Source organism: Platalea leucorodia (assembly GCF_965183815.1).
Source record: "Platalea leucorodia genome assembly, chromosome: 12".
Taxonomy (NCBI): domain Eukaryota; kingdom Metazoa; phylum Chordata; class Aves; order Pelecaniformes; family Threskiornithidae; genus Platalea; species Platalea leucorodia.
Genome location: NC_138834.1, coordinates 58,847 through 84,580, shown reverse-complemented (window position 1 = coordinate 84,580; position 25,734 = coordinate 58,847). Strand labels below are relative to the sequence as shown.

At 62.3% G+C, this 25,734-nt stretch overlaps 4 protein-coding genes across 23 annotated transcripts; 3 read left to right on the top strand and 1 right to left on the bottom strand.

The window, feature by feature from the left end:
* The first annotated feature begins 1,161 nt into the window (after positions 1–1,161).
* On the top strand, positions 1,162–6,991 carry NOP9 (NOP9 nucleolar protein). 6 transcript variants are annotated; one of them, XM_082325019.1, is made up of 10 exons: positions 1,162–1,423; positions 1,996–2,388; positions 2,745–2,903; positions 3,021–3,162; positions 3,826–4,012; positions 4,463–4,603; positions 5,176–5,286; positions 5,769–5,987; positions 6,266–6,371; positions 6,454–6,987. In XM_082325019.1, the coding sequence occupies exons 1-10, from the start codon at positions 1,288–1,290 to the stop codon at positions 6,609–6,611; spliced, it is 1,752 nt and encodes a 583-aa protein (XP_082181145.1). In that variant the 5' UTR covers positions 1,162–1,287; the 3' UTR covers positions 6,612–6,987. The 6 variants fall into 6 exon arrangements, with proteins under 6 accessions (XP_082181145.1, XP_082181144.1, XP_082181148.1 ...); XM_082325018.1 differs by having other exon boundaries at positions 3,826–4,015; positions 6,454–6,984; XM_082325022.1 differs by having other exon boundaries at positions 3,826–4,015; positions 5,831–5,987; positions 6,454–6,579.
* Positions 6,992–7,098: 107 nt separating this feature from the next.
* Positions 7,099–9,729, bottom strand: LOC309596600 (lipid transferase CIDEB-like). Of its 2 annotated transcripts, XM_082325024.1 has the most exons (5): positions 9,571–9,729; positions 9,306–9,429; positions 8,295–8,444; positions 7,743–7,939; positions 7,099–7,405 (listed from the first exon to the last, which is right to left on the bottom strand). In XM_082325024.1, exons 1-5 carry the CDS (start codon positions 9,582–9,584, stop codon positions 7,282–7,284), a joined length of 609 nt encoding a protein of 202 aa, XP_082181150.1. In that variant the 5' UTR covers positions 9,585–9,729; the 3' UTR covers positions 7,099–7,281. The 2 variants fall into 2 exon arrangements, with proteins under 2 accessions (XP_082181150.1, XP_082181151.1); XM_082325025.1 differs by lacking the exon at positions 9,306–9,429 and having other exon boundaries at positions 7,115–7,405; positions 8,295–8,934; positions 9,571–9,724.
* A 12-nt stretch (positions 9,730–9,741) lies between these two features.
* NOP10 (NOP10 ribonucleoprotein) lies at positions 9,742–10,124 on the top strand. The gene is made up of 2 exons (XM_082325026.1): positions 9,742–9,852; positions 9,938–10,124. The coding sequence occupies exons 1-2, from the start codon at positions 9,799–9,801 to the stop codon at positions 10,076–10,078; spliced, it is 195 nt and encodes a 64-aa protein (XP_082181152.1). The 5' UTR covers positions 9,742–9,798; the 3' UTR covers positions 10,079–10,124.
* Positions 10,125–12,194: 2,070 nt separating this feature from the next.
* Positions 12,195–25,172, top strand: LOC309596597 (solute carrier family 12 member 6-like). Of its 14 annotated transcripts, XM_082325006.1 has the most exons (17): positions 12,195–12,330; positions 12,420–12,515; positions 12,596–12,742; positions 12,987–13,041; positions 13,122–13,252; positions 13,864–13,985; positions 15,973–16,071; positions 16,154–16,273; positions 16,360–16,464; positions 16,543–16,711; positions 16,899–17,094; positions 17,557–17,711; positions 18,016–18,147; positions 18,237–18,326; positions 18,509–18,594; positions 18,967–19,100; positions 19,915–21,391. In XM_082325006.1, the coding sequence occupies exons 1-17, from the start codon at positions 12,238–12,240 to the stop codon at positions 19,998–20,000; spliced, it is 2,016 nt and encodes a 671-aa protein (XP_082181132.1). In that variant the 5' UTR covers positions 12,195–12,237; the 3' UTR covers positions 20,001–21,391. The 14 variants fall into 14 exon arrangements, 13 of the variants coding, with proteins under 13 accessions (XP_082181132.1, XP_082181123.1, XP_082181129.1 ...); XM_082324997.1 differs by lacking the exons at positions 12,987–13,041; positions 13,122–13,252; XR_014229565.1 differs by lacking the exons at positions 12,195–12,330; positions 12,420–12,515; positions 12,596–12,742; ... (4 more) ...; positions 18,967–19,100; positions 19,915–21,391 and adding exons at positions 14,200–15,042; positions 15,519–15,693; positions 15,781–15,884; ... (2 more) ...; positions 24,831–25,038; positions 25,123–25,172.
* Positions 25,173–25,734: the final 562 nt, after the last annotated feature.

Sequence of the window (25,734 nt, the reverse complement as noted above, 5' to 3'; positions counted from 1 at the left end):
CTACTCACAGTAACTCCCAGTTCATCCCAATCCCCCCTCATCCCCAGCATCCCCTCCCAGTGGTCCTGAGTGCCCCTAGTCCGGACAGTCGGTGGGCTCACGGGCCAGGTTCCCCCACTGGGGTTGGCCACCAGGATGGCACCCGTCAGCACCAGCGCCTCCAAGTCCAGCTACCCCTGCTCCCACTGGGGGCAGAGGTCAAGGGGCAGGGGTCACTGGAAGAGCATTGGGAGGGACTGGGAGGCACTGGGAATTATTGGGGTGCACTGGGGGTTGACTGGGAAGAACTAGCTGTCAATGGAAGTTGACTGGGAGGCCCTGGGAAGCACTGGGGAATGACTGGGAGGCACTGGGGCCACTGGCGGGTGATTGGGAGGAATTGGGGGTTCTCACTGGGAGAGCACTGTGAGGGACTGGGAGAGCATTGGGAGGAACTGGTGGGTGACTGGGGGGCTCTGGGGGTCACTGGGAGAACACTGGGAGGGACTGGGAGAGCACTGAGAGGGACTGGGAGTTACTGGAGTGCGCTGCGGGTTGACTGGGAAGAACTGCCACGAGAAGTTGACTGGGAGGCACTGGCAGGTGACTGGAAAGCCCTGGGCAGTGACTGGGAAGAACTACCTGCCACCGGAAGTTCACTGGGAGGGCATCACCAGAGGGTGAATGGGAGGTACTGGAGATCACTGGGACGGATTGGGGATAGACTGGGAAGAACTAGCTGCCATTGGAAAATGACTGGGAGGCACTGAAGGACATTGGAAGGCACTGGGGCGGATTGACAAAAACTGAGAGCCACTGCATACTGTCACCACATCATAGAGCTGGAGGAACCCAACCTGTCCTCTGCCCCGTAGGATTATGGGATCGGTGGGGAGCTCCCTCACCATGGCGACGGCTCGGGGGGTTCCAGCAGCTGCGGGAGAGAGCAGCAGTCAGGGACCCCGCGTCCGGGGAGTCCCCACCCCACCCCCGTTAAAGGCCCAGCGGGAACAAACCGGAGCCGGAGCCTGCGGGGGGGGTGGGGGGGGGGGGTGGTGGGGGTGGTGGGGGTGGTGGGGGGGGGGGTGGTGTCCGGGACGGCGCAAGGGTCGCCGGGAGAGAGCGGGGCCGAGGGGCATGCTGGGATACAAAGAGGCAACACGGCGGCGCCATTTTCCCTCCCCCACCCGTACGGTGGCCGGCGGGGGCTAAACCGTGTTGGCGCTGTACGGCGGCCGGCGGGGGTCATCCCCGCCTTTCCTCTCTCCCGCGCGGCGCATCCTGGGAAAGCGGCACGTCTCCTCCGCCATGGGGGTGCGGCGGGAAGCCCGGAGCGTGGCCCGGCCGGGGCCGCGGCTGCGGCCGCGGCTGGAGCCCGATGCTGCCGAGTATTTCCGACGGGCCCTGGAGACGTTGCAGGAGGGGCTCAGCGCGGAGGAGCTTGGTGAGGAGAGGAACGGGGGTGGGGGTTGGGGGTCCCTGAGGGGATTTGACGAGATCTTGAGGAGCGTTGGGGGTCTCTGGGGCGTTTTTAGGGTCTGTGAGCGGATTGGGGGGCACCCTGAACATACATTGCAGCAACCTGAGGGGTTTTGGGGGTCCGGAAGCAGATCTAGAGCGATTTTGAAGGGCTTGGGGGCTTTCTGAGTGGGTTTTGGAGCGTCCTGAAGGGTTTTTGGGGTCTGTGAGCAGATTTGGAGGCGCCCTGAGAGGTTTTGGGGGTCTGTGAACATGTATTGCAGCATCATGAAGGGCTTTGGGGGTTCATAAGCAGATCTAGGGGGATTTTGAGGGGTTTTGGGGATCCCTGAGTGGGTTTTGGGGTCTGTGGGCAGGTTTGGAGGAACCCTGAGTGTCTTTGGGGGTGTTTGGGGTTATTGTGTAGCTCTTGGGAGCATACATTTAGAGTATTTGGGTTAAATAACTGTATTTTGAGAAGCTGTTTAGTTTTCCAAGGGATCTTTATGCATTTTGGGGGTAATGAAGGAGTTCCTTCTGTTTTTTGCTCTCTTGCAGCCCTTTTTGCCCCCAACGTGCTGGCGGAGGCGGCAGCGGCAGGGCTGGGGGTGGCCCTGGACCCGGGGGGGTCACGAGTGCTGCAGGCACTGCTGCCCCAGGCCCCCCTGGGGATGCTGGGGCGGGTGCTGCCCCCCTTGGTGGTGGGGGGCCTGGGGGGACCAGCGGGGCACCCACTGGGGGCCCGGGTGCTGGAGGCTGCCCTGGGGCGGGTGCTGCCCGCCCTGGGGGAGGCCGTGGGGCAGGCGGAGGAAGCCGTGGGGCAGGCGGAGGAAGCCGTGGGGCAGCTGGCAGCAGCAGTGAGGGATGACCTGGTGGCCTTTGCCCAGCACCCAGCCGGCAGCTTCGTGGTGCGGGCACTGCTGCGGGTGCTGGGGGGTGCCCCAGGGGCAGGTGAGGTGTTGGGGGTGGGGGTCTACGGGGTGATTGGGAGGGTCTGGGGCAGGTTTGGGGAGACTGGGTGGTGATTGAGGGGGGTCTGGGGCAGGTTTGGAGGGGTCTGGGGGGCAACTGGGGGGTGATTGAGGGGGGTCTGGGGCAGGTTTGGGGGTCTGAGGGTTGATTGAGGGGGGTCTGGGGGAGGTTTGGGGGTCAGGAGGGGAGTGGAGGAGGCTGGGGTGCACCTGGGGGGTCTACAGGGGCATTTGGCGGGGGGGGGGTGTCTATAGAGGGTAATTAACTGGGGGGGTAGCGGGGGGGTGCGGGTTTCCCCCTGCCCTCCCCCTTCATCTCTGCCTTGTTACCCCCAGGAGTCCCGCAGCTGCCCCCTGGAGGGGCGGAGCTAAAGGCCAAGGGGGTGGAGCTGACACTCAAGGCGGCGGAGGCAGTGGCAGAGGGGGCGGAGCTTCCCCCCTCCTTCCCACTCCTCCTGGGGCAATTAGCGGAGGTCTTTGAGGAGCATCTGGCCTGTAAGTGCCTGGGGGGGAGCCAAATGCCACACAACTGCCCCGGGGGGGGAAGATGTCCCTCATCTGCCCCCTGCAATTGTCCTCCTGCTCCCTCTAATTGCCCCCCTGTCCTCCCAGCCCTGTTGTCCCCGGCCAGCGCCAGCCTGTGCCTGCAGGTGGCGCTGGAGGTGCTGCACCACAGCCAATTGCCTGCCTGCTCCCGCCTCTGCGATGCACTCATTGGCCAGCTGGCCCCGCCCAGCCCCACCCCTGCTGAGAGGTGAGTTCCTGTTGGGCCCTGTGAGGTGTGTGTGGGTGTTCTGATTGGCCAGCTGGCTCTGAGGGTGCTCCTCCATTGGCTGAGAGGCATTTGGGGCAGATATCTGATTGGCTGGGGGTTCACAGGTGCCCTTTGCTGATTGGCTTAATGGTCATTGCTTTCCTCCCTATTGGCTAGTGTTCTCTAGTGCCACTTCTTGATTGGCTGGAGATTTGAAGGTCCCTTTCCTGATTGGCTAGTTGATCCTGAGGCTGCTTTCCATTGACTGGGGGTTTGCTGGGGCTGTTTGCCTATTGGCTGGGAGGTCTCGGGCCTTGTTTCATGATTGGAGGGGGGAGTTTTGGCCTGTTTTCTATTGGTGCCTGTTTTTAAAGTCAGCTGCTGGTTGGCTAGCCAGCCCCCAGGCTCCCCTCCATTTGCTAGTGGCTTCATGAGGCTTGCTCCTGATTGGCCAGGGGTCCCCAACCCCTTTTGCTAATTGGCCAGCCAGCCACTAGACCCTTCCTCATTGGTCAGCGCTCTACCAATGCTGGCCACTGATTGGCCAGGCTGACCCAGGGCTGCTTCCTGTTGCTTGGGTGGGGGTAAGGGGGCATGGGACCTGGGCCTGGCTCTTGATTGGGTGGGGGTCCCGGCTGCCCTTTTCTGATTGGTTGTCCCCAGCACCCTGGTGTGGGGGTTGCAGGATCCCGAGCACAGTCGGCTGCTGGAGGTGGCCATGGCAGTGGCGGGGCCCCAGCGCCTGCGGGAGCTCTTCCATCAGCAGCTGAAGGGCCACCTCCGGGGCGTGGCTGCCCACCGGGTGGCCAATCATGGGCTGCAGCGCCTGCTGGACCATGCCCCTGCTGATGTGGTAGGCGGGGCTTAAGGCAGTGGGGCATGGAAGGGTGGGGGGAGGGGGCCCAGGAGGGGCGGAGCTGGGGAAGAGAGGAAGGATGGGGCGGGGCTTAAAGGGGTGGGGCCTGTGGGTGAAGATGGAGCTTATTGGGTGGGAGGCTTGTGGCGGAGCTTAATAGGGAGGGGTGTATTTGTGGGTGGGGCTATTGGGCAGTGTTCCTTGGGGGCGGGGCTTATGGCACAGAGCTGCAGTCTATTGGGTGGGCCTGAAGGGGGAGGTGGGACTCACAGGTAAGAGCCGATTGGGTGGGGTGCTTGAGGGCAGGGCTTCTGCAGAAGGGCCTGGGGAAGGTGGGGCTTGTGGGTGGGGGCAGGACCTTGCAGCTGGCTGGCAGGGACCAACAGGGTGGGCAGGGCTTGTGGGCACAGAGGAGGCAGGGCTGATGCTGGCTCCACCCCCCAGGTGGGGGAGGTGCTGTCGGAGCTGGGCCCTGCCCTGGCTGAGCCCTTGGCCTGTGGCCACCCCGGGGTGCTCACAGCCCTGCTGGGTGCCTGCCGCCGACACCCCGGCCTCCAGCAGGAGGCGCTGCGCTGCCTCTTCCAGGTAGGCCATGCCCCCTCCATGCTAGTCTCCACCCCCTCTTCTCCTAAGCCCCGCCATTGGGGAAGGGCCTTGGTGATGATCTGCACAGAGAACCTGGGAGGGTGCCCGGTGCCTTTAAATAAGCCCTGCCCCCTTAGGCCACACCCCTTTCCTCTTAGCCCCACCCTAAGCCCCACAAAGCGTCCCTATTGGATGCCAGTGGGGTCCCTATTGAGGGTGGACCAGCCCCGCCCCCTCGGGCAGGCCACACCCCTCAGGGCAAGCCACACCCCCACAAAGCTCCACCTACCTTTGCAATGCAGGCTCCCTATTGGCTAGGACAAGGGGTGGGCCCACTTCAGAGCACATTGCCCTTTCAAGGTGCTGTTGCTTCTTTAAGACAAGATGGGTCTTTTAGGTAGGCCACGCCTCTTTTCAGGAAGCCCCACCCCATGTTAAAGTTGCCTCTCCAGTCCTCTGCTTGGTCCTAGTGCCCGTCCTGGGGAGGGGGGCATTTGGCCCCTCAATGCAGACCCTGCCCCCTCAGAGGCCCCTCCCCAAGCTCCACCCTCCTCACCTTTCTCCTCCAATAGGCTTTTGGCTGCTGGGATCCACGGGAGCGACGCCAGGCCTGTGTGGGGCTCCTGGCCGGGCTCCGCCCCTTTGGGGGCAGGGACAAGGATATGGAGGGGGCAGAGCCAGAGGTGAGGATGGGGCTGCCTCACCCCCCCGGTTCTCCCTGCCTGCCTCTCCACCTGCCCCCAATTCCCCCTCGTGCCCCCCACCTCCCCTAATTTGCCCCCAGGCCCCCCCTGCTTGCCCCCCAGAACCCTTATGGACTCTTCCAACTGCCAGTTTCCCCTCCTAAATCCACTGTTTGGCCCCCTCGCACAATTATTTGCTCCACCCACCCAATTTGCCCCCCGAGACCCCTGCTTACCCCATAGCCCCCCTTATAATCTCTCAAGACCCCCTGGGGGGCTTTGGGGACCTCCTTGTCCTTCCAGTTGCACCCAACCCCTTCAATTGCCCCCCTATTTATCCCCTAAAGCCCCTTTATACTCCCCGAAACCTCTTTTTGGCTCTGTATCTGCCCCAAGACTCCCCCCAGGGGGGCTTTTGAGGGTCTCCTGAGACCCCCACTTGCCCCCACCCTTTTATTTCCCCCCTGTTTCTCTCCCTGCAGCCCTCGCTGGGCCCCATCACCCTCCATGGCTCCCTCCTTCTCCAGCATCTGCTGCATTTCAGGGACCCAGGGCCAGTTCTGGCGGGGCTGGAGGCGCTGCCCCACCCTGCACTGGCTGCCCTGGCCCGCAGCCCCCCTGGCAGCCGGGTTTGGGATGCCCTCCTCGCCTCACCCACCGTCCCCACCCGTGCCCGCCGCCGCCTCCTCCGCAAGCTCAAGGTAGGGGTGGGGTTCCCCAGTGCCAGTTTGGGGCTGAACCCCTGCTTTCACGGCCCCCCCAGCAGCATTTTGGGGCCAGATCCCCATTCACAGGATGTTCTGGGGCAGTTTCAAGCCCTCCCTCAAAGCCATATGGTGGTTTCATGTCTCCCCATCGCACTGCATGGGGGTTTCATGCCCCTCCTTTAAAAAACTGGGGGTCGGTAGTGGCCCACCACGATGCTTTTAAGCTCCTCTCATTGCTGACATCACTTCCTGCTTTGTCCTCACCCCCGCAGGGTCACTTCCTCTCGCTGGCATGTCACCGCAATGGCAGCCGCGTCCTCGATGCCGTCTGGGCCTCAGCCTCTGCCCCTGCCCGCGCCGCCATTGCCAATGAGCTGGGTTAGTGCCAGAGGTGGTGGGACGGGTGCTGTGGAGGGGACCCTGGTGTCCAGGCTCCACCCTGACGTCCCCTCCCCCGCAGCGTCCCAGCACCAGGCCCTGCAGCGAGACCCCCACGGCCGGGGGGTGGCCCGGACCCTCGCCCTTGACCTCTTCTGCCGCCGCCGCCGCCTGTGGGAGCAGCTACAAGCAGCCCCCAACCGCCGCCGGGGCCTCCTGGAACCCCTCCTGGAGGACTGATGGACCCCGGGGGCATAGAGCAGCGCCCCAGGTGACAGAGAGGCACCCTCCTGGAGGACCGTGGGACATAGAGACGAGAGGCGGAGAGAGAGAGCTTGTCTCCTGGGTTTCAGCAGCTCCTGAGGTTGCAGAGAACTATAGAGATGCCAAGCTCTGGTTCTGTCCCCTGATCTTGTCTGCTCTGGACCACCAAACTGCAGAGTCACTGGAGGACTGCTGGCTAGAAAGGCACCTGCACCACAGAGCCGCTGGCGAACTCACCGCCAGAGAGGGTGGCTCTGGAGCCCTTCCTGACGTGAGCACCATAGTTTTCTAAGGGGCGGAACCACAGCGACACTCTGGTACCTGTTGCCCAACCCTTGTCTGCTCCTGCCCTCCCAATGTGTATTTTTCTATATAAATTGACCTTCCCCCCTCCCCTGCCCCCATTTTTGGGTTGGGTTTTTTTTTTTTTTTTTTTTTTGGTGAGGAGGAGGTGGCAGAGCCTGATCCCTTAGTCCCTCCTCCTTCCTACAATGCCCTTTGTCCCCCCACCAACAGCCATTCTGTCACAGCAATGAGCTCTCCCAGCCATGCCCAGTGCTTCCTCAGACCTTTATTGAGGGGAGTTAGGTGGAAGGGCTGCACCTATAGGGGAAATCGGTCAGGGTTACGAGGGAGGAGGTGGTGCTTAGTGGTCATAGGTGACCCTCTGGGGCAGTGCACCATCGAGGAGGCGGCGGAGGGCAGCAGAGAGGGTCAGGAGGCTCTGCCCCAGGGCGCGTGTCGTGGCCACCAGCAGCCGCAGCAGCTCCCTGGGGGGAGTAGAAAGGGGGCTCAGAGCTGCCCCATGGGGCTCCCCTGACGTCTGCCCTCATGGGGTGTCTATGGGGCAGATACCTGACCCCATGGGGCAAGACCTCCTGCCCATCTGCACCCCCATGGGGAGAGAGGTCAACAGGGCCACCCGCCCCGCCAGTGGGGCTTCCTGTGGGGCAGGAGAAGACCCCATGGGGCAGATAATGATCCAAGGAGGTAAAACTTTCTCCTGCCCCACCTGAACCCCTATGGGGAGAAGGGTCAATGGGGCCAAGCCCCCCCACCACAGAGGGGTCCCCATGGGTCAGGACCCACCCCCCCCCGCTCACGTACCTCAGGAGCCGCTCTGGGCCAAGCCCCGCCACATCACAGCGGAGGCCCCTCACAGCCGCTGTCACCCGCAGCTGCCCCACCAGGTCGTGGGGACTTGCCTTGGCCAGGGCCACCGTCACCCGGGCCACCTCATCCCCAGGGCGGGACCCTTGTGCCCGGGGGATCTCAGGCTCCCAGTGCTCCCTGAACAGCCCAGCCTGGGGGGTGGAAGAGGGGTTGGGGGTAATTAGGTGCTTGGAGGGGTCTTTTTTTGGGTTATGGGGGATCTGGGGGAGTTATTGTGGGGCAATTGGCAGTCTTGGGGGGGGGGGGGGGATGTCTTGGGGTATCCCTTGGGTCTATAGGGTTCCTTGGGGAGATCTGGGGCTCCTAAGGGACCTGTACAGGGTCCTGGGGTAATTGGGTGGCCCTAAGAAGGAGCAGAGGAGTTTTGGGGGGTCCCAGTGGGCAGTTGGGGGTCTATTTGGGGGTCCTAAGTGAGCTATAGGAGGTATGGGGGGACTGAATATTAGGGGGCCACTGGGGGTATCTGGAGTCCCAGGGGGGTCTCACCTTCGGGGGCTCCCAGTGCTGCCCTGGTGCCAGGGCCATGAGAGGGGTGTGGGGCACCAGCGCCCTGAAAAACCCCTCTGTCTCCACCGCTGTCCCGTCCTCTGCCAGCACCAGCGTCACGAGTGGCCCCAGGCTCAGCGCTTCCCCTGCCTGCCCCGGGGTGGGGGGGCAATTAGGGGGTCCCAGGGGCATATGGGGCTTCCTGGGGGAGCTCAGGGGAGCCAGGGGGTGCAATGTGGGAGATCCAGGGGCAATTAGAGGCTGTCAGGGTGATTGGGATGTCTAGGGGATAACTGGGGGGGCCAGGAACCATTAAGAGGATCCCAAGGGGTAATTAAGGGTGAAGGGTGGCAATCGGGGGGGTGTGAGGGCAATTAGAGGTTCTGTGGAGCATGGGGGGGTTGCAGGACCAATTAAGAGTTTAGAGACCATTACAAAGCATTAGGGGTAATTATGGGGCATCCTGGGGACAATTACATAGCCATGGGGGCAATTAGGAAGATGGGGAGGCTCCCAAGGGGCAGTTAGATACTCCTGGGGGCAATTTGGGGATCCCAGGGGCTAATTGGGGGGCTTCTGAGTGGGAATTAAAAATTGTGAGAGTAATTTAGAGGCAGTCCAAAGGGCAATTACAAAACCCCTAGAAACAATTAGAAAGCATCAGGGGTAATTACGGGGTCCAAAAAGTTAAGTGGAGGGTCCCAGGGACAGTTAGACACTCTTAGGGGCAATTTGGTGGTCCCAGGGGCAATTGGAGGACTCCCAAGGGGCAATCAGAGGTCCTGGGGGGCTCTCAGGGGCAATTAAGGACAGTCTAGGGGCAATTAGGAAGCTTTGAAGTAATTTATGGGGGTCGCAGGAACATTTAGGGGGGTACTGGAGGCAATTTGGGGGTCCCAGGAGCAATTTCAGTGCATTCTGGAGGAATTTCATACCCCTGGGGGCAATTTGGGGGGTTCCCGGGGCAGTTGGGGGATCCCGGGGGGGGGGGGGGGTGTCGCTGCCCCTCACCTGCTCCCGCAGCTCCTCCAGGCTGGCGGCCAACAGCCCCCGGGGCCGCCCCCGCCGCCGGTCACACACCCAGAAGGGCCGCGGCTGCGGGACTGGTGGGGACCAGGCCCGGCGGGCCACCGCCCTGGGGACGACCGAGCCCTTAACGGGTCTGCCCCCCGGCCCGTGGCCCCCCAGCCCTCAACCCGGCCACCCCACTACCCCCGTCCCCTGCCCGCAACATGGCGGCCCCCGTGGCCCCCCACAGCCAACAAGGCCGCCTCACCGCAGCGCGTCCATCCCGGGGTGGCGACCCGGGCGTCGCTCCGGGGGCAAAGTCCAAAGTTCACGGGCCGGGGCCGGCCAATAGAAACCGTGAAGCCACCCCGGCGGCTTCGCTAACGAGCCTCAGCCTCGCCCCCTCCCCCGCACCTCCCTCGGCCGCGCCCCCTCCCGTGGTGCCCCGCGCCGCCCCGCCCCTTCCCGTGGTGCTCTGCGCGGCGGCGGCGGCGCCATGTTCTTGCAGTGCTACAGCGATGAGCGCGGCGAGCGCGTCTACACCCTGAAGGTACCGGGGCGGGGGGGACCGGGGAGGCTCCGGGAGGGCTCTGAGGGTCCCGGCGCCGCCTCACCCATCCCTTCCCTCCCCGCAGAAGGTGTCCCCGGCGGGGCAGCCCACCCGTTCGGCCCACCCAGCCCGTTTCTCCCCGGACGACAAGTTCTCCCGCCACCGCCTGGCCCTGAAGCGGCGGTTCGGCGTCCTGCCTACCCAGCGGGCGCGGCCGCTCCTCTGAGGGGGGAGCCCCGGCGCCGGCCGCGGAATAAAACGGATGAGACGGACACGGCTCCGCGTGGTGTGTGGGGAGGGGGGGGGGGGCGGTGGGGTGCGGGCGCCGCCTGGCCACGCCCCTTCCCCAAGCCCTGCCCTCCGCTGTGCGGCCCGCCCCCGTTCTGGTCACCGCGCTGCCCCCGCCCCTTTCCAGGCCACGCCCCCGCCCACTCGAGCTCCGGCCTTGGCCCCGCCCCTGCGGCACCCCGCCCCTGCGGCAGCGAGGGGGCGTGGTGGCGGCGGGACGTCGCGCGGCGGCGGCGGTGGGCGCGCGCCCGCCCCTCCCTCCTCCCCCCCCCACCCCTCAGGTACGGCGCCGTAACGGTGGTAACGGTCGTTTCCGCCCTTTCCGCGCGCGGCTCCGGGTTTTTAGCCTTAAAATGACGGGGAAGGGGGGGGAGCTCAGAAACGGCGGGGTTTGGACCCAAAACGGGGGGGCTCGGGGGAGGCGGTGACCCGAAAAGGGGGAGTTCGGTCCCAGAAGTGGATGGTCTAAGAGGGGGTCAAGCTCCTGGGGGTGGGGGGAGCCTTGAAATCACGGGAATTGGCCTCAGAATGGTGGTTCTACCCCCGCTCCCCCCCCCCCCCCCCCGGGTGCCGGTGGTGTCAGCCCCCAAAGTGATGTGAGCTGGGAAGAGTGACCCCCCAAAACGTCCTGATTTCAGCCCAAAGCAGCAGCCTGGGGCACCCCCGCTGGGCAGGCTGCCCCAAAGTGATCTGCTGCTGCTATAGTGGCCATTTTCCCCCCAAAGCAGCAGTTTTCCCAAAAAAAGTGGCCCTTTTTCCCTCATAATGTCAGGTTTTCCTCCCAAAGTGGCCGACTTTGCATCAAATTGGTAGTTTATGCAGCAAACTCTTGGTTTCTGCTACAAGTGGCTGTTTTTCTGCAAATTTTTTTTTTCCTCTGTGATCAATTTATTTTCCAGTGAGGTGAGTATCTTTACTGTTATGTGTTTTCATTCTTCCTGGAGTGGTAGCTTCCTTCCCCAAAAATGGCTTCTCTCCCCCAAAATGGCTTTTTTTTTCCACCTCAAAAATTCCCTTTTTCCCCCTCAAAGTGACAGATTCTGTACTAAAACAGTGGGGTTTACTGCAAAGTGTTGATTTATGGCACAAAGCAGCCATTCGTCCCCCAGCTGGCATTTTTTCCCCAAGATTACTTTTATTTTGCCATAAATTTTTTTTTTCAGAGTGTTCCTTTCCCCCCAAATGGCTATCTTCCCCCCCAAAAAGTCTGTTTCCCCCCAAAATGGCTAATTTCCTCCTAGAAATGGCTGATTCCCACCTAAAAAGCCTTTTCTTCAGCAAAAAAAATTGTTGTTTCTTTCCCCAAAATTGATCTTTCCCACCAAAATACCTTTTCCCAGCAGAAAATGGCAATTTCCCCACAAAAGCAGGCCACTTGCCCCCAAAATGGCAACTTCTCCCCCCAAAATATCTATTTGTCCCTCAAGGTGGTTATTTTTCCCCTAGAAATTGCTGTTTTCCCCCAAAATGCTTTCCTCTGTGGGAAAAAATGCTTGTTTCGCCCCCCAAAATGCCTGTTTCCCCCTAGAAATGGCTATTTTTCACCCCAGAGTGCCTTTTTCTCTGCAAAAAAATGGCTGTTTCTCCCCTAAATGTCCTTTTCCCTGAAAAAAATGTTGTCCCCTACAATGGCTATTGTCTCTCTAAAAAAGCAATTTTCTCCCCAAATACGTCTGTTTCCCCCCAAAATGCCCTTTTCCCTGGGGAAAAAAGCCTGGCTTGCCCCCAGAATGACTGCTTTTCCCCCAAAAAAGTCTATTTTCCTGCCCAAACCCCTGTTTGGCCCCAAACTGTCCATATTTCCCCCCAAATGGAATGCGTTCTCCATCTCATTTTCTCTGTCCCCCGTCCTTGCAGGTCCTGGTGACCTCATCGCATCCGTGCTGACCTCATCGCACCATTATCGGCCGTGGTGCCCGGGTGACGTCGCCATGTCGGGGGCGGGGCTGGGGGCGCGGCCCTGGCGCGCTGGGGCGGAGCCCTCGGAGAGCAGCCCCGAGCCCCCCTCCCCCTCCAGCTCGCGGCCCCCCCCCCTCTGACACCAGCCCCAGCCCGAGCGAGGAGACCACGCCCCCTTCCCGCGGCCACGCCCGCGCCATGGGCGGGGTCGGACGGGGGGGCGGGGCCGCAGCAGGCCCCGCCCCCCCGGAGGCCGGCCTGGCCTGTGACAGGAACCTGGCGCTCTTTGAGGTGAGGCCCCGGCCTCTCCTCAGCAGCCGCCTCGTCAGCGGCCTCCTGGTCGGCGCCCGCTCACGAGTGCGTGTCCTGCTTCCCCGCAGGAGGAGCTGGCCACCCGCCCCCGTGTCCCTGCCCTCCTGCGCCGCATGGCCCCCTACAGCGCCCTCAGCCCCGATAGTGACGACGGGCATGCCCCGGTGAGGGATCCCGGCGCCCGGGAGGGTGGGCCCTGTCTCGGGTCCCTGCCGGTGTGATGGACACCTGTCCTCTTGCGCAGCGGCGGCTGCTGGGGACGCTGCGGGGGGTGGCGGCACCCTCCCTGCAGACGCTGCTGGGGCTGGTGCTTGTGCTGCGGCTGCCCTGGGTGGTCGGTGCCGGAGGGGTCCTGCAGGCCACCGCCATCGGCCTCCTGCTCGGCGCCTGTGTGAGTGGGGCCGGGGGTCATGCCCTGGGATGGGGGGTGCTGCTGTTGGCTTTGTCCTGGGGGGCTGCGGGAGGGGGGTCGGGAGTCACACCCGAGGCCACTGCTGGGGTCCGGGGTCATGTCCCAGCATTATGGCTGGGGTCACAGGTGTTGTCCCAGGGTCACACCTGGGGTCATGTGGTGGGCTCAGGGGTCACAGGTCAGGCCTGGGATCATGGGGGTCAGAGGTCATGTCTCCCCCCAGACGGTGCTGACGGCTGTGTCCCTGAGCGCCATTGCTACCAATGGCCTCGACCCTGGTGAGTGTGGTGGGGGTGGGGGGCGGAGCATGGGGAACCCCCTGCTCCGCCCCTGCTGACATTATGGATGGGCGTGGCAGGGGGCTGCCCCCTGGGGCTGCTGTCCGGGGCACTGGGCCCTGAGGCAGGGGGGGCCGTGGGGCTCTGCGCCTTCCTCAGCGCCGCCTTCGCCGCCGCCGCCGCCGCCCTGGGGGCTGCCGAGATCCTACTGGTGGGTCAGGGCCCCTGGAGGGGCAGGGCCGGGCGGGGCCTTGGCAGGGGGAAGAGCCTGAGGGGGTGTGGCCACAGGGAGAGGGCGTGGCCTCATGGGGAGAGCAGGGGTGATGGCCATGGGGAGGGCTGTGGGGGGGGTGGGGCCCTGAGGGACCCTGGAGGAGGGGGCGGGGCTTCCTCTGCCCGGGCAACTGGGGGGAGGAGGTTCTCAGGGTGTGGCATCTTGCCCATGGGTGGGGCCCAGTGGGCGGAGCCGGGTGGCTGAGGGCGTGGCCCGGGTCTCTCACCCCTCTTGCCGCAGGTGTATGTGGCCCCCCAGGCAGCCGTCCTGCCGGGGCGGGGCCGCGGGGGCCGGCTGAACAACGGGCGGGGCTACGGGGCGGGGCTGCTGGGGCTGCTGGGGCTGGGGGCCGCCGCCCCCCCCGCCGCCCGCGCCGCCCCCCTGGCCCCCGCTGGGCTGCTGCTGGCCCTGCTGGCGCTGCAGGCAGGGGCCCTACGCGCCGCCCTGCCGGGGGCGGCCCCGCACGCGTGAGTCAGCCCTCTGTCCCCTGCTTTAGATATGCAAATGGTGGGATAATGGGATGCTAACGGCCTTCTCCCCCTCCCAAGGCTGTGCCTGCCCCCCCAGCCTGGTGGACGCCTCCAGCCCTGCCCCACGGCCCGGCCCCACAGCAACGGCACCCAGGGGGCACGGCTGGCCTTCCCAGGGCCCAGCGCTCAGCTGCTGGCGCGTGAGTCTGTGTGGGGCAGGCGTGGGGCAGGTGTGGGAAGCACGGCCAGGGTGTGGTGAGGGCACAGGGGGGATGTGGGGCAGCTGTGGGGCACGGGGGTTGGTGGGTGGGGATGGGAGGGACCCAGGTGTGCCCTGCCCCACAGAGAACCTGTGGCCCCACCCCCCCGAGCCGGGGCTGGAGGAGGGGCCGGGTGGGGACGACGATGACGATGACTCCTCCTTCGGTGTCCTGCTGGGGCTGAGCCTGCCCACTGCCTCGGGTGAGTGCAGGGACCCCGGCCTCAGCGGGTGCCAGGCGTCTGGGGGGGACCCAGGTGTCCGGGGGACACCCAGAGATCCAAGGAGGGGGCATGTCCGGGAGGGGGCATGTCCGGGAGGGGACCCAGGTGTTTGGGAGAGACCCAGAGGTCCAAGGAGGGGACCCCAGCATCCTGGAAGGGGATCCAGGTATCTGGGAGGGGACATGAGCAGGGGGGGACCCAGGGGTTCGAGGAGGGGACCCCAGCATTCGGGAGGGGGCCCAGGCATCTAGGGGGGGCCTCCCAAGTGTGGAATAGATCTGTGGGGGCTGCGGGTGGGACCCTGGGGAGCCCAGGTGTCCGGGGAATGGACCCAGGTGTCCGGGAGCAGGGGTGCTGTGGGGCTGCAGCCGCTCTGGGGAGCTCCGTGACGTCGCCCGCTCCGTCCCGGCTGGGAGCCTGGGGGCCGCCCTGGCCACCGCCCTGGGCTGCATCCGCCCCACAGCTTTTTGGGGGGACCCTGAAACCTGGGGGGAGCAGGAATGGAGGGGGGCAGCCTGAAACTAGCGTCCCCCTTAAGGAAGGGGGGCGCCTGGAGGGAAGAGGGCTGTTTTGGGGCACTCCAGGAGGTTTTGGCGGGCAGCAAGCCACATGTATGGGGTGTACCCTGGCTGAGGGGGAGGGTGTCACCTGGGGGAGGTCACACCTTTTTGGGGTGGGGGTGCCGGTTTTTGGGGGGCACTTCCTTGACAGCGCAGACCTGAGCGCGGCCTTGCTGCTGGGGGCCTCCGTCGAGGGGCAGCTGCTGCGTGACAAGTGAGTGTCCCCAGGGGGTCCCTGCTGTCCCAATGGTGTCCCTGGGGGGGTCCTGGTGTCCCCAGGGGGGTCCCTAGTATCCCTAGAGAGGTCCCCAGGGGGTTCCCAGTGTCTCAGTGCTGTCCTTGGGGGTGTCCCCAGGGGGTTCCACAGTGTCCCCAGTGTGTCCTTACTGTCCCTAGAGAGGTCCCCAATGTCCTGCTGACATCCGCAGGGAGTCCACAATGTCCGTAAGGGGGTCCCCAGCGTCTCCAGGAATGTCCCCGACATCCCTTGTCCATCCCCTGTGCCCTGAGGGGGTCCCCAATGTCCAAATGCTGTCCCTAAGGGCGTCCCCAGGGTCCCTATGGGGGTCCCTGATGTCCCAATGGTGTCCCCAGGGGGTTCTTGGTGTCCCCAGGCAGGTCCTCAACGTCCTTGGGGGGGTCCCTGCTGTCCCTTGTGTGTCCCCCCCACTGACACCTCTGTCCCCCCAGGTTCGGCGTCTCTCTGCGGGGGACGCCGGTGGCAGGGGCAGCCTCATGGCCATCCCCCTGGGTGCCGCTGGCCGGGGCCCTGCTGTCGGCGGTGGGGGCGGGGCTGCAGGCACTGCTGGGGGGCAGCCGGCTGCTCCGGGGGCTGGCCCGCACCCGCGCCCTGCCCCTGCCCCACGTGAGTGCTCCACGTCCCATCCCCCCATAGCAGCGCCGCACCCCACACCTCATCGTGGGGCCTCACCGCGCCCCTCTCTCCCCACAGGCGCTGGGCCGGGGGCGGCTCTGGCCGCTGGCAGCGACGGCGGCAGTGGCCGAGCTGGGCGTCCTCCTCGGCTCCCTCGACCTGCTGGCGCCTGTTCTCTCCGTGTGCGGTGACATGCCTTGACGTCATATCTTCCGGTGCTGCCCAATGAGGTCATGCGGTGATGCCATCATCCGCCCTGCTTCATTACAGGTTTTGGCTGACGTCCTACCTGGGGCTCAACCTGGCCTGCGCCCTGCAGGGGCTGCTGCCCACCCCCGGCTGGAGTCCCCGCTGCCGCCTCTACCACTGGTGAGCCCTGCGTCCCCCCCAGCGTGCCGGGGTCCCCCTCCCTGGGTGCTCAGGTCCCCACCGACGGCCACCCGCCCCACAGGGGGGTCTCGCTGGCGGGGGCCACGCTGTGCCTGGGGCTGATGCTGGTGACCTGCTGGTACTGCGCCCTCCTGGCCCTGGGCATCGGTGCCACCGCTTACAAGTACCTGGAGTACCGCGGGTGGGTGAGAGCCCGGGGGGTCCTGCCTGGATGTCGGGGTCCCCTGCCAGAGATTGGGGTCCCCTATCGCCTCCCCTCCCCCGCAGGGCGCAGAGCGAGTGGGGGGAAGGGCTGCGGGGCCTCTCCCTCAGTGCCGCCCGCTTCGCCCTCCTGCGTCTGGAGGATGGGCAGCCCCCTGCTCCCAGCTGGAGGTGAGCATCCCGCATTCCTTGCGGGTCCTGGGTGGCCGTGGGTCCCACTGTGGGTCCCAGACTCCTTGCCCTTGGCAGGCCGCAGCTGCTGGTGCTGCTGAAGCTGGATGAGGAGCTGCGGGCGACGCAGCCCCAGCTGCTGGCCCTCGCCGCCCAGCTGCAGGCGGGGAAGGGGCTGACAATCGTCGGCTCCGTCATCCCCGGGGACCTGCCCCAGGACCAGCCCCGTGCCCACGCCGCTGAGCAGGTGAGCACCCCGCCGTCCGTGGGGTTGGGGGTGCCGGAGGGACTGGGACTGGGATTCCCTGGAGACTTGGGTCCCTGTGGGTCGGGGTCCCTATGGGGGGGACGCCCTATGGAGCTGGGTCCCTATGGGGGGTGTGTCCCCCCCGGGGGAGGCACCTCCTGCCCCTGATGCCCCCTCTCCCCCCCAGGCGCTGCGGGCGGGGCTGGCGGGGGCGGGGGCACGGGGCTTCGTGCAGGTGCTGGTGGCACCGGGGCGGGGCCCGGGGCTGGCGGCGCTGGTGCAGGGCTGCGGGCTGGGGGCCCTGCGCCCCAACGCTGTCCTGATGGGCTGGCCCCATGGCTGGCGCCGGCGGCATGACCCCGCTGCGGCCCGGAGATTTGTCGGTACGGAGCAGGGGCAGGGGCGAGATACGGGGGGCCGGAGGAGATGGGGGATGTTGGGGGTGGGAGGGGAAGGGGGATGTGGGGAGACATGGGACACAGAGGGACACAGGGGGCAGGAGGGGAAGGGGGATGTGGGGGGACATGGGGGGACACAGGGGGCAGGAGGGGAAGGGGGATGTGGGGGGACATGGGGACACGGTGGGGCAAGAGGGGGTGTGGGCTACGGGGGGCAGGAGGGGATGCGGGGGGACACAGGGGTGCTGTGGGGGAACAGGGAGGAGAAGGGAGGACTTGGGAGACATGGGGGCAGGAGGGGATGGGGGCCATGTGTGGGGACACGGGTGGGATGTGGATGTGGGGACACAGGGGACCCATGGGTCCCGGGGGGCTGGGACCTCCGCCCCCAGCAGTGGGGCCGTGGGGGTCCACGCCCCCCAGACCCCCTCCCCGCTCTCCCCCCAGAGCTGCTGCGAGTGGCGGGGGCCGGGGGCCGGGCGCTGCTGGTGGCCAAGGGGCCGCTGGGAGCAGGGGCACCAGGAGGCACCCTGGACGTCTGGTGGGTGGTGGGTGACGGGCGCCTGCTCACCCTCCTGCCCCTGCTGCTGCGACAGCACCCTGTACGTGGGGCTGGGAGGGGGGCTACGGGGTGCTGGGGGGCCGGGGGAGGGGGGCTGTGGGGTGTTGGGGCATGCTTCAGGCCGGGTGGGTGCAGTTGAGGGCAATGGGTGCTGTGGGGCACAGGTGGGTGCTGTGGGGGGCTATGGAGTGCTGGGGGGCCAGGGTGGGTGTGTGGGGGGCTCAAATGCTATGGGGCGGGTGCTGTGGGGACTCTGGGGTGCAGTGGGGTGGGTGCTGTAGGTGAGTGCTCTGGGGGGCCAGGGGGGCGCCGGGGGGCGCTCCCGCTGAGGCCGTCTGCCCCAGGCCTGGCGGGGGTGCCGGGTGCGGCTGTTCACGGTGGCGCTGCTGGAGGACAACAGCGTGCGCCTGCGGCGGCTGCTGGAGGCTGTCGCACGCCGGAGGGGTCTGCCCGCCCAGACCCATGTCGTCGAGCTGGTGAGGCGTGGGCCTGGGTCTCCCCTTGGACGCCCGGGTGCCCCCCCAGATGCCTGGGTCCCCTCTGACACCTGAATCCCTTCCTGCAGCACGACAGTGACGTCTCGGCATACACCTATGAGCGGACGCTGATGATGGAGCAGCGCTCCCAGATGCTGCGCCAGATGCGCCAAGGGCAGGTGACGTCACACGACATTGCGTGACATCACACTTGCAGAGGGGGCGGAGAGCCGGGGCTGCCACATGCCCCCAGCCCTGGCGGGGAGGCGGGATACAATACCTGGTGACCCACCATGACACACCACAGCAGGAGTGATATCATGAGGTGTGACATCACATGTGACTGCCAATGATGTTACAGGGAGGCCCCGCCCCATCGCAGGCCCCCAGTGCAGGGGAGGAGGAGGAGGAGGAGGAGGGAGGTGCCCCCCGACGGGGCCCCAGCCCGTGAGTGCCACTGGGGTGTACTGGGAGGCACTGGGGTGTACTGGGAGGCACTGTAAGTTACTGGGATGGTGCTCTGGGCCATATTGGGTGGCTATGGATCATAGTGGGAGTCATGGGGAGGGTACTGGACCATACTGGTTTGGGGCTGTGGGCTATGCTGGAGGTCATGGGGAGGGTCTGGGCCATACTGAGACTCACAAGGAGGCACCGGTATATACTGGGAGGAAGGGATTTGGGGCTGCAGGCTGTACTGGGAGGTGGGGGGTGGGCACTGGGCAGTGCTGGGAGGAAGAAGGGTATGCTGGGTGGGGGCACTGGTGGGCACTGGCACGTACTGGTGCACACTGGTGGTGACTGGTGGTCGCTGGGGAGGGGGAACGTGCGGCGCATGCACGCGGCGGAGCGGCTGAACGAGGCGGTGGGGCGGTGCTCAGGGGGGGCCCGGCTGGTGCTGCTGGACCTGCCCCCCCCACCGCCCCCCCGGCCCCCCCGGCCCCTCGACAACTGTATCCTAAAGGGGGGGAACTGGGGAGGAATGTGGGGAAGATTGGGGGAACGGGGGAGGAATGGGGAAGAAACAGAAAAATGGGGATAAATGAGGGAAAACCAGGGGAAAAAACAGTGGAGAACTAGGGGATGTGGGGAAAAATGGGGAAAAGCCAGGGAAAAAGATGGGAGAAATGGGGGAAAAAGAGGGAATGGGGGAAAAGCAGGGAAATAGGGAAAATGGGGGGAAACAGCAAGTGGGGGAACAGGGAGGCATGGTGAAAAATGGAGGAAAAACAGGAAAACAGGGAGAGAGGGGGAAGTGGGGGGTGGGGCACGAATGGGGGAAACTGGGGAAAACGGGCAAAATGGGGAAGAAAATGGCAAAATGGGGAAAAAAGGGGAGAAGAAATGGGGGGAAGAAAGAGAAATGGGGAATCTGGGGCACAAACCAGGGCAAGAAAGGCAAAACTGAGGCAAAATGTGCAAAGCTGATGCCAAAAGGGCAAAAAGCAGTCTGATTCTGCGAAAATAGGGCAAAACCAGGTAAACTGGGACAAAACCAGGACAGAAATGAGGAAAACGGGACAAAACCAGGCAGAATGGGGCAAAAAAAACATCAAAAATGGGCTAAAAAATGGGGGGAACTGGCAAAACGGGTCAGTGGGGGGGACTGGGGGGCGGGGGGGGGCACTTATGTGTCGGTTGAGGGGAATCGGGGGCAGTTCTGGGGGATTGGGGGGCAGTTACGGGGTGTCTGGGGGACGGGGGGAGCTCGGGGGCAGTGGGGGAACGTGTGGGTCAGCCGTGCGTCAGGGCCTTGACGTGGGTCAGACCTGGAGTTCCTGGAGGTGCTGACGGAGGGGCTGGGGCCGGTGCTGCTGGTGCGGGGGGGCGACGGGGACCCCCCCGGCCCCTGAGCGCACCAGTACGGCCCAGCACCATCCCAGTATGGGCCCAGTGCTCCCAGTACGGTGCCAGCCTGAGCCACAGCTCTTCAAGCACGATCCCAGTCTGGGCCCCAACGCTCCCAGTACGATGCCAGTCTGGGTCACAGCTCTCCGAGCATGATCCCAGTATGGGACCAAACGCTCCCAGTATAGCACCAGTGCTCCCAGTATGATTCCAGCCTGAGCCACAGCTCTTCGAGCACGATCCTAGTATGGGCTGACACACTCCCAGTATGGGCCCAGCGCTTCCAGTATAGTACCAGTGCTCCCAAGTACAATGCCAGCCTGAGCCACAGCTGTCTGAGTCAGATCCCAGTATGGACCCCAGCACTCCCAGTATAGCACCAGTGCTCCCAGTATGATGCCAGCCTGAGCTACAGTTAAAGTAAGATCCCAGTAAGAGGCCCAGTGCTCCCAGTACCATGCCAGCCTGGGCTGCAGCTGTCTGAGTACAATCCTAGTATGAGCCCAGTGCTCCCAGTACAGGCCCCAAGGCTCCTCGCGCACACCGAGTGCACTCACAGTGCAGCTCCAGTGCACTCACGGTGTTCCCAGTATGGGTCCCAGCACTCCCAGCACAGGCCCCAGTGCTCCCAGTATGGCTCTGGCACTACCAGCACACAGCACCAATAAATGGTTGCCACTCCACCCCACCCTGGTGCCTCCTTGGGCCGAGTCCCAAAATCCCCGGGGTTCCCCCCAAGACGCCGTGACCAGACCCCCAACGCCTTTATTGGTGGGGGCGCCTTGGGCCACCCCCCAGGCTTCACCATCCCCCGGCACCACCGCCAGCTCCGGCGAACACTTGAAGCTCTGCCTGGAACCACCGCCGCTGCCGCCATCTTGGGTCACCAGAACAGGGACACCCTGAAGGGCCGGTGGCCCATGGACAGCTCCCCCTGGAGAAGAGGCCAGGGGAGGAGTTTGCTGTGACCTTAAAGCCCAGGGATGCCACATGGGCACAGCGCTGGAGATGCCTTGAAGGTGCCGCAAGCCACACTTCTGCCTGTGGCAGGACGCGCCGTTGCAGGAGCCACCTACGCTGCTAGGGGGGGAGCTGCGGGAAGCCGTGGACTTGCCACCATGCCATGGCCTGCACTGGCTTTGGTGGCCCTGCACTGGCTTTGGTGGTCCTGCACTGCCTCTCCTCTCCCAGGTGACCACCACAACGGGTGGAGCCCAAGCCACAGACTAGCTGATGCGGTAGATGTTCGATGGACAGCTTGTGGACGTTTGAAGGACAATTTCTGCAGACGAAGGGACTGATGGCGGTGTAGCTGTTGCAGGATGGGCAGGAGGTGGTGGTGGCTGGTGCTGTGGCACGGACCCCGCTGCAGTGGGATGCGGGGTGGCAAGTGGTCCTGGGCAAATAAACATTCCTCTGTCCCTGCGTGCCTTTGGACGTGACTGCAGCCCCTGGGCAGGGTCCTGGGGAGGGGCTGGGGCTACCAGCCGTGGGGGGGGTGGGGGCCGTCAGGCAGCGATAGGGCTGGGCTGGTGGTCTAAAAGGCCCCAGGTGCAGCCGGAGTGGCCCCTGCTCTGGAGGGAGCGGGCGAGGGTCGAGGGTTGGGCAGCTGGCAGGGAGGAGGAGGAGGAAGGGGCTGAGGATGAAGCCTGGGGGAGGTGAGGTCCCCTGCCCGCTGCGGGAGCTGCGCAGCCCCTGCCGGGCTCCTCCACATCGCTGGTTGAGCTCGCTGTGGCTCTGTGTTAATTTTGTTCTTGTTTCCTTAACCCCCATGACTTTTAAAAGTTTTTGTCTACTTCTATCCCATTTGTTGTCTTTATTTAGCTGTCTTTATTTTTTTAATTATTTTTTTTCTTTCTTTAGTGCTCTCGCTTTTAAGATTTTCTTTCTAAGTCTCTGTTTTAGTTTGCTGTCCCTATTTTTTAATTTTTCCCCTTGATTTCCCTAATCCCCCTCACTTTTAAAATGTTCTTTCTATGCCTACTTTTATTCCCTTCCCTGTTTTTTTTTTTAATTATTTCTTGTCTTTCTTTAGTGCCTTCACGTTTAAAACTTTCTTTCTATGTCTGTTTTTATTTGCTATCAATGTTGCTTAATTCTTTCCTCTCTTAATCCCTTGGCTTTTAAAATGTTGCTTCTATGTCTACTTTTATCTCGTTTGCTGTCTCTGGTATTGGTTCTTTCCTGTCTGTCCTGTACCTCGTTGCTTTTTAAATTTTCCCTCTATGCCTACTTTTGTCAAGCTCCCTACCCCTGTTTTTTGTTTGTTTCCTACCTGTCGTGTACCCTGTTGCTTTAAAAATTTACTTTCTATGTCTGTTTGTTTAGTTTGTTGTCCCTACTCTTTATTTAATTGTTCTTCTCCTAGTCCTTGTCACTTTTAAAATGTTCTATGTCTACTTTTATCCCATTTGATGTCTTCAGTTTTGAATTATTTCTTGTCCTTCCTTAGTGCCACCTTTTTAAAAATTGTATTTCTATGTCTCTGTTCTAGTTTGCTGTCCGTATCTTTTAATCTTTTCAACTCTTAATCCCTTGGCTTTTAAAATTTTGGTTCTATGTCTACTTTGGCACGCTGTTATCTCTGGAGTGTAACTTGTACCCCTGCCGTGGTTTAACCCCAGCCGGCAACTAAGCACCACCCAGCCGCTCGCTCGCTCCCTCCCCATCCCCCCCCCCCCCCCCCCCCGTGCAATGGGGGAGAGAATTGGAAGGGTGAAAGTGAGAAAACTGGTGGGTTGAGGTAAAGGCAGTTTAATAGGGAAAGCAAAAGCCGTGCACGCGGGCAAAGCAAACCAAGGAATTCATTCCCTCCTTCCCACCGGCAGGCAGGTGCTCAGCCATCCCCAGGAAAGCGGGGCTCCATCGTGCGTAACGGTGACTTGGGAAGACAAACGCCATCGCTCCGAACATCACCCCCCCTTCCTTCTCCTTCCCCCAGCTTTAGGTGCTGAGCATGACACCGTACGGGGTGGGACGGCCCTGGGGGCAGCTGGGCTCAGCTGTCCCAGCCACGTCCCCTCCCCGCTCCCGGTGCCCCCAGCCTGCTCGCTGCTGGGGTGGGGGCAGAGGCAGCAAAGGCCTTGACTCTGTGTCAGCCCTGCTCAGCAACAGCTAAAACATCCCTGTGTTAGCAATGCTGTTTCCGGCACAAATCCAAACCATAGCCCCCCGCTAGCTACTGTGGAGAAAATTAACTCTACCCCAGCTGAAACCAGCACGTTCTCCACCCCTCATTCCATACCATTTACATCGTGCTCAGGTCCCACACTATCCAATGCATCCTCATTAACCACCCGCCCCTTCCCATCCTTTGATACAATACACAGATCTCATTCCCTTAGCCTATGGCCCACCTCTGTAAAATGTCCACAAATGTTCATTTAGTGCATGACTGGGCTCCATCTGTGATGGTGGTCAGTCAGGACAGGAGAGGTGGTGTGTTGTGTGGAGTTACTGGGCACCAAGGCAGCTCAGGTCGGGTCACTGCTGTGCTTGCCCTGCTTCTTGGAAGGCTTCTCCTCCATTGGTTCAGGTGGTTCCTGCTTTAGTAATTCCTGTAACATGCAACTCGAATCATGGGTGACAACAATTTAAAGGTATTTCCATTACAGCCTCCACCTCAGCCCCTTTGGGCCAGACCATAGGGTTTAACATTGCAATGAACTCTTCCCCTTGCCCCTGCTCCAGCATGGCCTTACCCACAGCCACAGTCCCTTCAGAAGTAAACCTGCTCCAACATGGCCTCACCCATGGCTGCAGTCCCTCCCGGGCTGTACCTGCTCTGTCGTGGGCTTATCCTTGGCCACACGCTTTGAGGTGCTCCAGCATGACCTCACACACAGCCACTGATGCTTCAAGGTGTACCTTCTCCAGTGTGGACTTATCCTTGTGCCACAATCCCTTCAGCTTGTCTCTATGTCCCCATTCCCCCCACCTCCTGGAGCCATCTCATTCCTGTTACGATGTGTCCCGAGACTGTCCTCATGCCTCATGGTACACTTCCAAGACTGTCCTCCAGGCTAGGACTCATTCTTCTTGCTGGGAGTTTTCTTAGATCTCTGGGTCACATTGTTTGTAGTGTTCGTACGCAGTGTCAGACTGTGCACGTGTGTGTCTGGGTTGGAGCTGCTCTGCCTGGGGGTGTAGCAATGGTAAAACCAGGGGAAGATTAGCACTAAGAGCAATGGTTAATGCTAATATGCCTAGACTGTTTTGGCAAAGGCCGTACAGCCCATCTCAGAGCAAGCAGCCATCAGCAGCAGGCGAGGACAGTAATTTCTGTAGCATTTGGTAGGTGCCGAGGGGATGACTGGAGCCATGTGGGAGACTCAGCTTGAATGCTAGAGTGCTCCTAGTTGAGCAAATTGAATCTCAAAGGTGTTAAGGCTTGTATGTGTAGGGCTTAATGTTTGAGCTGTATATTTCTTTTTATGGCTGGCTGTAGTTGGGCTCTAGATGGTATTGCTAAACGGGAACAAGACCACTGGAACTGTTAAGCTGTCACTCTGCAGCCGGGTGACTTGTTCGATATTGCTGTTTTTGCAGATGCAGAGGGATGAGCCGTGCAGGGCAACGGAGGAGAGGCGAGGTGAGTGCTGTAAGAAGGTGGGTCAGTGTGTGGTATTAGAGGGAAGGTGTGACTGGTGGCTATATGACTAGGTTATGGTTTGGACTTTTGTTTTATTTTGAAGGTGTGAAGCCATGTGGGATATGGGCACCAGAGCTGACTTGCGCATGGTGAGCAATGACTAGTGGGCTGAAGTAGCAGTTGTTTTTCAGGTGTCATATTGTGGGTGAAGCTATAAGCATGCCTTGTTGTTTGGGTTTTACAGGTGGTACCTGCACCTCAGCATGGCAACCTGAAAACGGCAGAGGCAGCGCAGGCAACTGGCCAAGATAAAGGAGTGGGAGACGGGAATCGGTGCGGGCAGGTTCTCGGTTTGGGCAGTATCTCAGCACATGTTATTCACTTTGACTTCTGCAGATGATGCGTGTAACATCAGAGGAGTGAAGCAGCACATGGATGAGTGGTCCAAGAAGGTGAGGTGGTTGTCGGCTGAGCCAGCATCTGAGAGCAAAGTATCCTGCAGCAACTCAGTGAAGCTTTTCTCTTTGGTTTTGCAGGTTCCGTGCAGGCTGCCTTTGGAATCGGATGAGCATTTGAAGAGATGTGGGTAGTAGAGAGGAGGACTGCGGGACTGGTGATTTCTTACAAGCAAAATGGTGATTTTGTGTCTCTTGGCATGTTAGGCACCACAAGTAATGGCAGCCGCAGGGGCGGCCCTGAGGTGGGCTTCTGTGCCCCCTCGTGCTTCAGTTCCCTTCTGAGCTCATTGCATCCCCGAGACAGTGAGTCCCCCTCTTTCTCTGTTCTACCTCTCTGTTTTCTTTTTCTCTCTGCGCTTCTGTCCTGTTCTCTGTCCCTGTTTTTTTCATCCTCTGTCCTGCAGCCCATAACTATTTTTGTCTTTCTCCATCTATGTCTGTCTTCCTATCCCAACTTTTAAAATTTCTCCTCATCTGCCCTTTAGCCCTTCACAGTTCCTGCCCCCCATCTCCACGTCCCTATTTTTTAATTCCTCTATCCATGCCCTGATTTCTAGATAGACTTTTTCTTTCTTCAATTCTCTCGTTCCAGGTCCCTGTCCCTGTCTTTTAACTTCTTCCCTCTCTGTCCCACAGCTGCTTTTTGTCTTTATCGTTCTCTCTCTGTCTGGCTCCATGTCCCTATTCTTT